The 12,535-nt window shown below is 38.5% G+C and overlaps 1 protein-coding gene across 1 annotated transcript in view; it reads left to right on the forward strand.

Annotated features, from left to right (window-relative positions):
• Positions 1–7,551, forward strand: part of MTHFD2L (methylenetetrahydrofolate dehydrogenase (NADP+ dependent) 2 like) — a 460,807-nt gene extending 453,256 nt beyond the window's left edge. Inside the window, exon 9 of the mRNA XM_049630631.1 lies at positions 5,921–7,551. Coding sequence (XP_049486588.1) covers positions 5,921–6,033 — 113 coding nt within the window. The 3' untranslated portion in view covers positions 6,034–7,551. The remainder of the gene's footprint in view (positions 1–5,920) is intronic.
• Positions 7,552–12,535: the final 4,984 nt, after the last annotated feature.

The raw sequence follows: 12,535 nt of genomic DNA on the forward strand, positions 1-12,535 counted from the left end.
CTCTAACCTCTTTTTTTTTTTTTTTTTTTTCCTTCCCCTCCCCCATGGGTTTCTGTTATGTTTCTCAGGATCCACATAAGAGTGAAAACATATGGCATCTGTCTTTCTCTGTATGGCTTATTTCACTTAGCATCACACTCTCCAGTTCCATCCACGTTGCTACAAAAGGCCATATTTCATTCTTTCTCATTGCCACGTAGTATTCCATTGTGTATATAAACCACAATTTCTTTATCCATTCATCAGTTGATGGACATTTAGGCTCTTTCCATATTTCAAATAACTGATTTTAAATGGTCATCTCTTTTCTTGCTATACAACTGAATGTAGACTCTCTAATATTCTAAATCATCCTCAAGGAAATCTATAGCATTTCCTTTGCAGTGTCTGAAGTTTATAGGGAAGTCATTCAAATAGATTGTCATGCTAATTGTGCCTTTCTTCAAAATAGTCTTTATTTTCAGATACTTGCTTTAACCAGGACCAACTCATTTCCATCTGAATCTCATTCCCCAGAGCAAATTCCATGCAGATAACAATAGGATTTGATGATTGTTTTATTTGCCTCCATTGTCCAACAGTTTCAGTAACTCTGAAATCGTGTTAACTTCACAAAATTGAATCTCAACCTGGTTTTGCCATCCCTGAGCCTCTCATGAAAATCCTGATACTGATCAAGATCTAATGCGTGCTCCCCCGCTGGTTGAATGTTCATGTTGCCACTTTGCTTTTACAAAAAAACCTACGTTAGTATCTGTTTTTCCTAAGTGAAAGAAATCCAACGAGGATTTTAGCTTTTCTGGAAAAAAAAAAAACAAAGTGCAAAACGAAAAGCGTTCAGCGTTTGTTTTGCAGTGAGCATTACAGAGGCAGTGTGCACCCTGAGCTGGGAGAGCAGCCCCACCAAGCTCCTTCATCAGGAACAATGCAACATCCAGCCGCCATAGCTTTGAACTGTGTCTGTGAGCATCTATGCTTATCTTCATTTATTTTGTGCACCTGTTAGCAAAATATGTCCTAAGGTGTCAGAAAAGCCAAAGAGGTGTGTTTGTTTGTTTGTTTGTTCATTTGTTTGTTTTTAGGTCTGGGAATGCTCACATTTTTTTCCATATAAATTAATAGTATTTGCCTCAGCTTCATACCATTTTGGCTTATGAAAGTTTTCATAGGAATGCTCTACTTTTGGATAGCAGAGGGGGAGCCTGAACCTTGTTCTCATACATCCAGAATATTTGGCATTTCCCTTAACATACACACATACTCCCTCACACCAAAACACAGAGTAAATAAGTCTCTGAAGGAAATTACTGCCTTAAAGTGCTTCTATAATTCTTTTCAATAGAGCATATAGAACGTTCCCCCCCCCCCACACACACACACAGAATAGGATTAATCTTTAAAAGCATCATCTTCTATGAACAAGTGCAAACCTTTGTCTGCCCTCAGGGAAAGACCAGCCAATGAGAGATTATTCTGGTGATGTAATGCTTGTTAACTTACTCTCTTGCAGACATGATTGGGGAAGATGCTTTTCAGAGCATCAAACGTATTGAGTTTAACTCTTTCTCACATGACTAATTTTAGCTCAGAAGCCACTTCTGACACTTCATAAATATGTCGTGTAGGACAGCCCTGGAATAGTCATGCAAAATCATTAGACTATAGAAATGCTTTTAAGCATTGGCATCTGTACCCACTGGCATTTGCCAATGAAAATTCCCTACCTTTCTTGAGAAATCAATATTTCCATATCCTGGTTGTTATGTAAATAGACAATACATTAACACTAGCCAGCAGCAGATACAGTTATATTTCTTTCTCAGATGTAGATTCTCATGAAAATCAAATCAAAAGGGATAAACACCCAAGATGTTTTTTTTTTCAATCAAACTCCTCACAGTTGGCCTGTCGTGACTATACCGACTTCATTTTCATATTCATCCACTTTATTTCAGAGATAAAAAATATTTGAAGCAAGGACTTGGATAGTCAGGTGTGTGTTCATAGTGATATCATAATCCTTTGCTTAGTGAGTAATGTACAGAGCTGATGCAACTGAACGCTTATGAACGTCCAGAGAACCCCTAGCCCACATCAGGTGAAGGCCCATTACCCATCACGTAGTGTATTTCTATGAAGTCATAGGCAGGACAAGATACGTGTGTGTTAGTTTTTGCCAGGAAAACGTGTAAAAAAAAAAAAAAAGCAGACATAAGCTCCAGATTTCCAGCAGGTATTATTTTGCGCAACAGCTCATTCACCTTCCCTCTCCCAACATTCCAAACCTCACTTTTTGGAGCAGAAGAATGCAATGGTAAGCATATTGTGAAAACATAATTTGGAAGAGGAGTGTCATGATACCTGAGCAGACCCATGGTTTATCTGATCTGACGCCCAGGAAGAAAGCAGTTCAGACTGCTAAGCCAGCTGTGTAATTTGATGTGCTGGACGTAATTCAAAGACGACGAGCTGTGAGGACTCACGGGAAATATGCAGGAAAATGTTTTATTCGGACTTTCCGCTTTGTTTCTTTTCTCAGACGATCCTCCTCCCCCTGTGAGAAAACTGAGTTCATTTTTGGCACCTGAGTCTTTCTTGGGATATTTATATTTATTCGGGTCATGGTAATGCAGTTGCACGGGGTTATGGGGTGGAATGATGGCATCGTGGGATGTTTCAAACCTGGCTGTAAATAATGTCTCTACCATACAAGGGAGTGGTAAGTCACTTTAACTTCGGGAGACATACTTTCTCCATCTATTAAAATGAAGTAATAATTCAATGTGAATTATTCAAATAATATATATAAAGTTTTTGGCAAGAAGTAGGTACTCAACTGAGAGTATTACTCAGTATTACTCAATAACTGAGGGTTATTACTATTTTTTATATACACATAATTCCAAGCTGCTTTACCTTTCCAAGTTGAAAACCAAATTATATAAAAATGACTATTTACCCACAGCAGATTCCCAGACACAATGAATTTTATCCACTTGTTGATTGTGAAATGAACCATTTTGTTTTCCATTGAAGATTTAGTTTTTACTTGATTCTTCATTTACCATATCATTCAGTAGTCTTTTATTTTTAACCATTAATGTTTCAAAGTTAGTGCTTTACAAATACATGATTTTCTATACAATCAGTGTAAATAGTAGTAATATAGTACATTTCTTCTAGAGATCTGCTGATATTTTAAAGGCATGGCTTTTCCAAATCTATAGAAAAGGTCCTGGAAGGACTGGTCATGCTAGTAAGTCAGCTTATCACAAAGTAAGGGTGACTGGGTAGATCTGTCAGTTAAGCATCCAACTCTTGATTTCAGCTCAGGTCATGATCTCACAGTTTGTGAGTTCAAGCCCTGCATCGGGCTCCACGCTGACGGTGCGGACCTTGCTTGGGATTCTCTCTCTCACCCTCTCTCTCTCACCCTCCCCCCACTCATTCTTTTTCTCCCTCTCTCAAAATAAACAAATAGACTTTAAAAAATAGTAAAAAAAAATGGAGTTTGTCACGATCAAGCAAATTAGTAGCTTGAGTTTTTTAGTAAATAAGCATGAACTAAATTGTTTGCATCCTCTGACACATTCCTGCAAATTGATTTTAGATTTTAAATTTTAAGGGCTATTGAGTTCACCTTAACAAAATTTACCAAATGGCTAATCTGTGCATGGAGAGATTCTTGAGATTAAAAACAATGGCGACAGCAACAGCTGTCAAGGCTTGGTTTCTCCCTTCCAGGTGCTAGGGTCTAGTTAAGGGGACAGACACCACAGTGTGTTAAGTTCCATAACGGAGTAACGTATAAGGTTACTGGGAACCCAGATGGTGGGGCTTTGAAGTCAACGTTGGAGGGGGAAGCTTTTGAGAAAAATCATGCACAGGTAACATTGTATTGGCTTTTAAAGAATTGTAAGGATTTTTCTTATATGGATAAAGTAGAAGAATATTCCAGTTGGAAGGAATAGCTAGAGTGCAAGAAGAAAGTATTGATAATTCATGGCTATTTGTGAAATGGCTGTTGACCTAGCCGAGTGTTTGACGTTGGATAGAAGTGTGGTGAGGGAAATGGCACGTTCATGTGTAGAGAGGCTTTTTGGAAAACTAATCTACTACTTTCCAAATCATAAGTATTCTTATCTCCTCTTGGTTACATACCATGAGAAGGTTGATAATACATACTAGCTAGACTATTTTTCTTTTTGTGATGTCTTTAAGCCTACTTGGACTTTTCTTCAAGTAAAAGAATATTATTCCTTTGCTTTTCCTCTGATTAAAAAAAAAATTCTTGTATACTACTAGCTTCAAATAAGATAAATGTAAATTTTACAAACCCTATTTCAAGAAGGCAATATAAATTGTACAAAAATAATACTTAAGGTCTACAAAGTCTAATACTATAATAGTAAATAATACTTAAGATCTGTTACTTTTGATTCATATGGGAAGCACATACGAGCAAACTTGTAAAAGGCAATATGTCTTAAATAATATGTGATTAAGAATGCCAGAGTGTGCATTGAAGAAGCATTGTCTATGCTAATTTTGTAAGTTATCTGGGAAAACTTCATTGTTCATATTCACATGGTGAAGCACTAAACCAGCAGGTCAAAGTACGGAGCCATTCATGTGTAATAATGTGGGTGTGAAAACATTCTTAAATAAAACTTGCTGAAAGTTCTCTGTCATTTTCTTTGAGTCTATTCACTGAATAGAAGTCTGCATACCTTAGAACAGGACTATGTGTATATGCTCAGTAGTTCAGATATGTTTGATGATTTTTATTAGACTTGCACTGGAATGTATTATCCACACATAAATGATGCTGTTGTTACAACAGGAATTTTCCAATTTAACAAATGGCGTGTGCTGAACTGTCTATGTCCTGTTCCCCCTTTGTGACCAATAGCATGTATTTTAGGAGTAGTTAATGAGAATTACAGGTAGTTGGGTCAATCACGGATTATGGATTTTTATCATGTCAAACCAACTGCATGGAGATTCAACTTACAGTCTTAGGATGATTAGACATCATACACAGGATTGTTTATCTAAGTGTGTGAGTGTTTCTAGCCTACTTCATTCTAAAAATGTTTTGAGGTTGTTAAAGTGATATGTGTAATGCAGAAAAATCCACTCTATTCTGTTTAGTTAAACAAGGAGGCTGTTAGACTCATATGGCTCTAATGCCATGGCAGCGTGTGTAAGCAAACCAAAATCTAAGCCTATAAATGCCTCCAGGTTACAAAATCAAAACCTAAGAACGACCAGTCACCAACACCAATTAGGCTTTAAGTTGTAGCCAATCAATAATGACCTTGCTTTGTTTCTGCCTCTTCTGTTACAAATCTCTAGCTAGCTCCTTGTTGGTGGAGCACTCCTGACCACTTCCAGTTTGTTGTTGTCCAATTTGAATTGATAAATACTCCAATAAACTTTAAAAATTTTAGGGGTGTCTGGCTGGCTCACTTGGTAGAGTATGACTCTTGATCACAGGGTTGTAAGGTCGAGCCCTCACGCTGAATGTAGAGATTACTTTAAAAATTTACAATAAAATCTTTTTATCATGTTTATTTATTTTTTAAGAGAGAGAGAGCAACATGCTAGTCGGTGAGGGGCAAAGAGAGAGAGAGAGAGAGAGAGAGAGAGAATCTCAAGTAGCCTCCATGCTGTCAGCACAGAGCCTGATGCAGGGCTCAGTCCCACCAACCTTGAGATCATGACCCCAGCCAAAATCAAGAGTTGGATTCTTTACCAACTGAGCCACCTAGGTGCCCCCCCCACCAAAAAATAAAATCTGAAAAAAAATTTTTATGTATCTCAGTTTATCTTTTAATAGTTCAGTATGTTTAAAAATATCGTATTCTCAGAAAAAAAAAATTTAAAAATAAAGATGGCTTTCTGTTTTCTCCATCAGCTGTTAAGAAGAAGGCTAGCTATATCACCCCAGTTCCAGGAGGCGTCGGACCCATGACAGTGGCAATGCTTCTGAAGAACACCCTTCTGGCAGCTAAAAAACTCATTTACTAATTCACATGAAAGAATAAAGCAAACTGAAGTCATGCTATTTATTTATTTGACAAAGGGTGTAAACACCTTTATATTTTACTACAAAGCTATTTATTTCTACATTGTATTTATTTTTTCATGGATAGAATCATACTGGACCAGATGATTCATACGACTTTATGCATTTCCTGCTAACAGATTTTGAGTTTTAGGATAAAACAAAATAATTCCAATGAAAACTTTGGTAACAACGGTTTATTTTGTGAATACTATTTGTTCATAATATTAAGCAATAAAGGGCTCATAATAAATGAATATATTTTTGACACAAATATCACACAAAGTATGTTTTCAACAAATGTCTTGTCAGCCAAATGGGTGCCCTCATAAATTGTAATTTAGGTTTGGACATAAGCATGCTCAATTTTTATATATTTTATGTGTCTCATATGCTGAAAAAGAGCTTACTTGTAAAAGAAAGATAAAACAGTAAAAATAAAATCTTGATCTTGTATATCTCATGAATGGATCCTATGAGGTATCTTAATGAGAAATGACACTCTATTCAAGGAAAGAAAAATAAACGAAGAAAGCAAAATACGCAGTGCTACTTGGAAAGGTAATGATCAGGGGTGCCTGGGTGGCTTAGTTGGCTAAGTGTCTGACTTTGGCTCAGGTCATGATCTCACAGTTGGTGGGTTTGAGTCCTGCGTCAGGCTCTGTGCTGACAGCTCAGAGCCTGGAGCCTACTTCAGATTCTGTGTCTCCCTCTCTCTCTGCCCCTCCCCGGCTCATGTTCTGTCTCTCTCTCAAAAATAAATAAACATTTAAAAAAATTTTTTAAAAAAGGTAATGATCCTTTCAAACTGTAAATGACTGCTTGCGATAGTAAAAGCCTAATAGGAATAAGTTAGGTTAAGGTGTAATTTCTTTCTCCTTCCAGAAAAATATTTGGATAATCTCTTCCTTGAGGAATAATGGAAAAAATCCCAAAACAGACATAGAAAACAAAAGTATGGTTGTATTCTCCCACAAATATTAGAAAAATATGATATAGTATGAGCAAGGACGTCATTAAAGAACAAATGGCTGTTCACAGATTCAGAAAGTAATAGGAAAATATGACACAATATGCCGAAGCTAAACCTTAACCTATAACTAGAAATCTACCACTCTCCTGCCCACAGTTCTTCCCTCTTCTGTTACAGCATTTGGTTTTCAAAGTAGATACCATATTTCTAACACAATTTAAATTAGGAAATACACTGAATGTCAGTTGAAGGCGATTTTGAAACTACCCTAAGCACATAATTGTATTGTTTTCATGCCTTATCCCAGTGTGTTAATGTACCAACCATGATTCTTACCCAGTGCATGCTTTATCAGTGTGTGCTCCTGATCAATTGTGTGAAAATAGACTAGAGGCTTATAATTAATATTTCAACTGTATAATAAAAGCGATTTGAAGAATACCTGTCTTCTTTTTCCTTAAGATATTTATAAGTTTTTTTGTTCATATATTTGTTACCTATTTTTTTTTTTTGTAGTTTCAAGTGTTTATTTATATTCCAGTTAGTTGACATACAGTGTAATATTGGTTTCAGGAGTAGAATTATTACGTATTTCTTTGCAGCATGCTGGGGAAATGCACAAGTTTTTAAACATGCAAGAAAAGGGTCTATAGCCCATTCTACCATCAGTCCAGACCAGTCTTGGCCGGATAACCCCAACAGAAGTTTAAATTGAAAGCTCCCAAGCAAACATTTCAGAAAGGGCCTGTTTTATTCATATGGGCCCCAAATTCCCCCAAACAGACAAAATGACCCAAAATACATGTACATGGGAAAAGGTGAAGTCTGTGGTTTTGAGAGTACTGCCCCAAACCCTCAAAGTGCAAGAGGAATTAATTTTGGAAGGTTTTTACCCTTTGGCTGGGCTAAAATCCAGGAGTGAGACTTTCTAGAGACTAAAATACCGTAAAAGAAAAATTATTCTGACATCTGTTAAAAATAGTAAGGAAGACTTTATCTAAGACTATTGTAATGGGATCAAGACTATTGTGGGGCGCCTGGGTGGCTCAGTCAGTTAAGCATCCAACTCTTGATCTCGGCTCAGGTCATGATCTCACGGTTCGTGAGTTCAAGCCCTACATCAGGCTCTGTGCTGATAGTGCAGAGTGGGCCTGGGATTCTGCCTCTCCTTCTCTCTGCCTCTCCTCCACTTGTGCTTCCTCCCCACCCCTCAAAATAAATAAACACTGAAAGAAAAAAGACTATTGCAACAGAGAAGATTGAATTGAGCTCCAAATACAGCAAAGGTAGCTATGGATCTATATCCAATGAGCAGAGGGATCAGTAGGTACAAAATTACTATAAGAGGAACTTGACTAGATTTCAAGGGTGGGGGGATTCTTGCTAAACTAGCTTACCAGGATTCTTGCTAAAGGCGGGCCAGATATCAAGGGTGGAACATGGGGAACTTGATAATATATAGGGTTGGGGGGGGGGTCTCTATAAACTCACTTAGCAGAATCCTTTGCTACAACTGGGCTCAGCAGGCCTGGTTGAGAAGAGGACTCACAGGCGACTGATTAAAGTACAGTCAAGAAGGAAGCCTTTGTCAACACATAAAGGAGATGAAGTTGGTTCATTTGTACCATGACCTTATTTATGGATATTTGGGGTGCATAAAAGGTAGACATATGTTAGCCATGTAGAGGAGCTTTGGAGAAGTAACTTTCTTCTGCAACTATCTGTAAAAAGGACCCTGAAGAATTAAGGGGGGTAAATAGTAATACAAAGATAGAGGTGAGAAGGGGTTTAGCAGATATATACATATATGTGTGTGTGTGTGTGTGTGTGTGTGAAAGCAAGAGTCACAGTCAGACTAAAATGAAAAGTGTGTGTTAGAGAGGTTAAGAGAGTGGTGGAAATACAGCTGGATAAGTATGCAGAGATAGATTAGAGACAGGCTGGATAATTCAGACCATGTTTCATAAGTTAGGAGAATTGTAATTAGAGCCTGGAAGATGTTTTCTTTGGTTAACCCGAGGAAGTTGTAAAGGGGAGCTGATGTTGGAGAAGAGATATGTTCACTTTAAGACACGCTGAGTGTGAGGTGATGACAGAATCCAGAAGTAGAAGCCCTGACTTAACATCAGTCTGGGAAGAGAATAAGAACTCATGACTAGTGATGAAAATTCAGGACTTCGTGAAGTGTGTTCATCACTAAACTCTGATCTTCTTGACCATTATACATAGCTTGTGTCTTTCTACTGTTGTTTGGTAATAAAAGCTCTCCTTAAGAGAGCACCATCATGTGCTAAATGCTTTACTTTTGTTGTTGTTATTGACAATCTCTATTTTATACATGAGGAAGTTGACCCTTGGAGTTATTAAAAAGCCTTGGCCAGAGCTAAATGGAGAGTAGATGTGGAATTGGAATTCGAAGCAAGGTCTGGGATGATGGGAGCCAGACCTCACTCTTTTCATTCCACCATGTTGCCTCCATCAGTGCCCTCCCCCACCTGGAATCTTCTCTCTTATTACACATCTAAATCTCACTTGATATTTAAAATTCACATGAAACTTGTCCATGAAACTGCCTTGAGAATTTGCCTCAATCCCATCCCTGAACTCTCATAGCCATTTCTGCACACAGTCATGGCACTTATCAGTTCCTACCCAGTCCTGTAGTTATGTCTGTGCCTTCCTTAACTCCCTTTAGGTCCTTGAGGTGAGAGTCCATGAATGATTTGTCCAGTTTTCTTGCTAACATCACACCCAGCCCAGGGCCATGGATGTTGTGGGCATTCAATATTTTATGAATGAATAAATGAATGATTGAATGAATGACAACTGCATCCATGAGAACGAACAGAATGAGTTGAGAGAGAGAGAAAACAATGGCCTGATGAGCATTTCCTGCCAATGTCTAGCAACAGATTTTGGTGGAGTTAGTGAAAGAGCAAGAAAGAAAGAAAGAAAAAAAAAAAGAAAGGAAAGGAAAGGAGAGGGAAAGAAACGAAAGGAAGGGAGGGGAAGGGAGGAGTAGGGAAGGAAGTGAGGGGAAGGGAGGGGAAAGAAAGGAAGGGCAGGGAAGAGAAGACACTTTCAGAGATGGTATGACAAGAGGAGAGAGATGAATAAATTAAAAAGACCGAAAAAATGGAAGGAGGGAAAATTGACGGTGGGGTGCTGAAGTGCTTAGCCTTCTTTCCCCTTTCTCTTTCCAACTTGATCCACTGTGTGTCAAGAATGAATGAAGGCATCAGTGAGGCCACCTTACAATACCCATCTCCCCATTCTTCAGGATTGGGGAAAGGACTTTTTGTGAGGAGACTGAAGAAGCCAAGGCAGGAGACTCTCCTGAAGAGAGTGTGAGATCCATCAGTATGAGTCCTGGAGGAAAGCTCCACATGAGGTGACTAGAGCTATTTTCTGCTATGAGCCTTCAATAAAGTGGTAGGCCTGTGTTATATGGCCTGATTCACTGGAGTGGGGAAACATCAGGAAAGAGCATGGTCCACGCCTCTCAGCCCAAATGTGAATGAAAGTCACAGTTCATTTCATATTTAGATTCTTAGGATAGAGGTAACTTATTTCAGGTTTGATTTTAGGACATAATTCAGAGAATTTCTCTGGGATCAGTCTATGGATTCCTACCAGAGAACACGGCTGGGAAAATAGAAAGGACATGTGATCTGGAATCTGAACATGGATCCCAGTCCTGACTCTAGGACATGTCCTTTGGTAAGTCACTTAATTCTTTCGGGTCTCCATTCCTCAGTTGTCACAAGGGACTAGTTAGAAGGCCTACTGCTTATTATTTTATTCACTCAAGATGGAGTCATTAGGTACATGCTATATGTTAGGCACTGAATTTGTTGGGACCAGGACCACTGAAGAAATCCTCGAGATGTGCGTGAAAACCCTGCAAAACACAAAGCTCTATGCAAACTCCAGTTAACGGTTATAACCAAGATGGCTGTAGTCCTATATCCCAACCTTACAAATAAAGATATTTCACATTGGGCCTAGCATCTCCCTCCAAAAACTGCTATTGGTTCTAATGGCTTCTTTAACCCCTTGTAAATGTTTTCATCTTAAAGTCACGCCAGAGGTGCAGAGCATGATTATTTGATTTATAACTCAAATATTATTGTCCCGGGAAAAACATGTATCCGGAATTTATCTTAATAATCATGTTAAAAAAAAAACCCACAAAAGTAGAAATACAAAATGCAGGCCCATTTAAAGTGAGCCGAGTGCTGTATCTTCTTTTAACTTTAACATGATGACTCCTGTGGTGATTGCCCAAGTTATAATGAGTTCAACAAGCTCATTCTTGTGTGATTTCTAAAGCCAAATTCATATTTCAATAGCGAAAGAAATCTGTTCTGGTAAACCAAATTTGCTGGATGGACACAATGCAAGTGGTAACCTATCTTAAACGGGTTTTCAAGGTACCGAAAACATGAGCAATTGAAATTCCTGGTGAAAAAGCACACCACAGTACAACACATTTACATAAGTTCTTCATAATAATCTGGGGCAGGTGAAAATTTATGGGAAGCTCCTACAGTCACAAAATCTAATAGCAATAATCACGTGTTGGCCGTTAAAATGGCACTTTCATAATTACAGCTAGATTAACAGTGAGAACAATTTGAATGTTGTGTTGAATTTAACACTTTCTATTCATTGGGGGCACCTGTGGGTGGCTCAGTCAATTGAGCGTCCAACTCTTGATTTCGGCACAGGTCTCCATCCCAGGGTCGTGGGATTGAGCCCCCGCCTCGGGCTCCGCACAGAGTGTGGAGTCTGCTCAGGATTCTCTCTCTCTCTTCCTCTGCCCCTCTCCCCAACTCACACTCCTCTCTCTCTCTCTCTCTCTAAAAAGTAAAAAAACAAATAAAAATTTTTATTCACTAGACATACAAAACCTAAATATTTTGGGGCGCCTGGGTGGCTCAGTCGGTTAAGTGTCTGACTTCAGCTCAGGTCATGATCTCGCGGTTCGTGAGTTCAAGCCCCGCATCAGGTTCTGTGCTGATGGCTCAGAGCCTGGAGCCTGTTTCAGATTCTGTGTCTCCCACTCTCTCTGACCCTCCCCCGTTCATGCTCTGTCTCTCTCTGTCTCAAAAATAAATAAACGTTAAAAAAAAAAAATCAAAACCTAAATAGTTTATCTTAGTGGAGACATCATCATCACCATCATCTTGGTACTTTACTGGCTCTATCTAGCCTAATCATTGGAACACAAATTGGAGCATTGTAGTCCTAAGGAGATTGGTAGCACGTTCCATTTATTCGAAAAATCTTAAATGGCAGAATGACATAAAGGCAAATGTTATGCTATTAAAAATAATTGTCCTTACAGAGCTTGAAAATAGCAACATGGAGTAGCAAAAAATAAAATGGAATATTAATCCTCTGTTTTTAACACAAGTTTAATCCCCCCCCCCCCCCGCGGCTAAATTACAAAATATCTTGATTTGCGATAGAACACAGTCTGTACTGAG

The sequence above is a fragment of the Panthera uncia genome, chromosome B1 (genome assembly GCF_023721935.1).
Source record: "Panthera uncia isolate 11264 chromosome B1, Puncia_PCG_1.0, whole genome shotgun sequence".
NCBI lineage: Eukaryota > Metazoa > Chordata > Mammalia > Carnivora > Felidae > Panthera > Panthera uncia.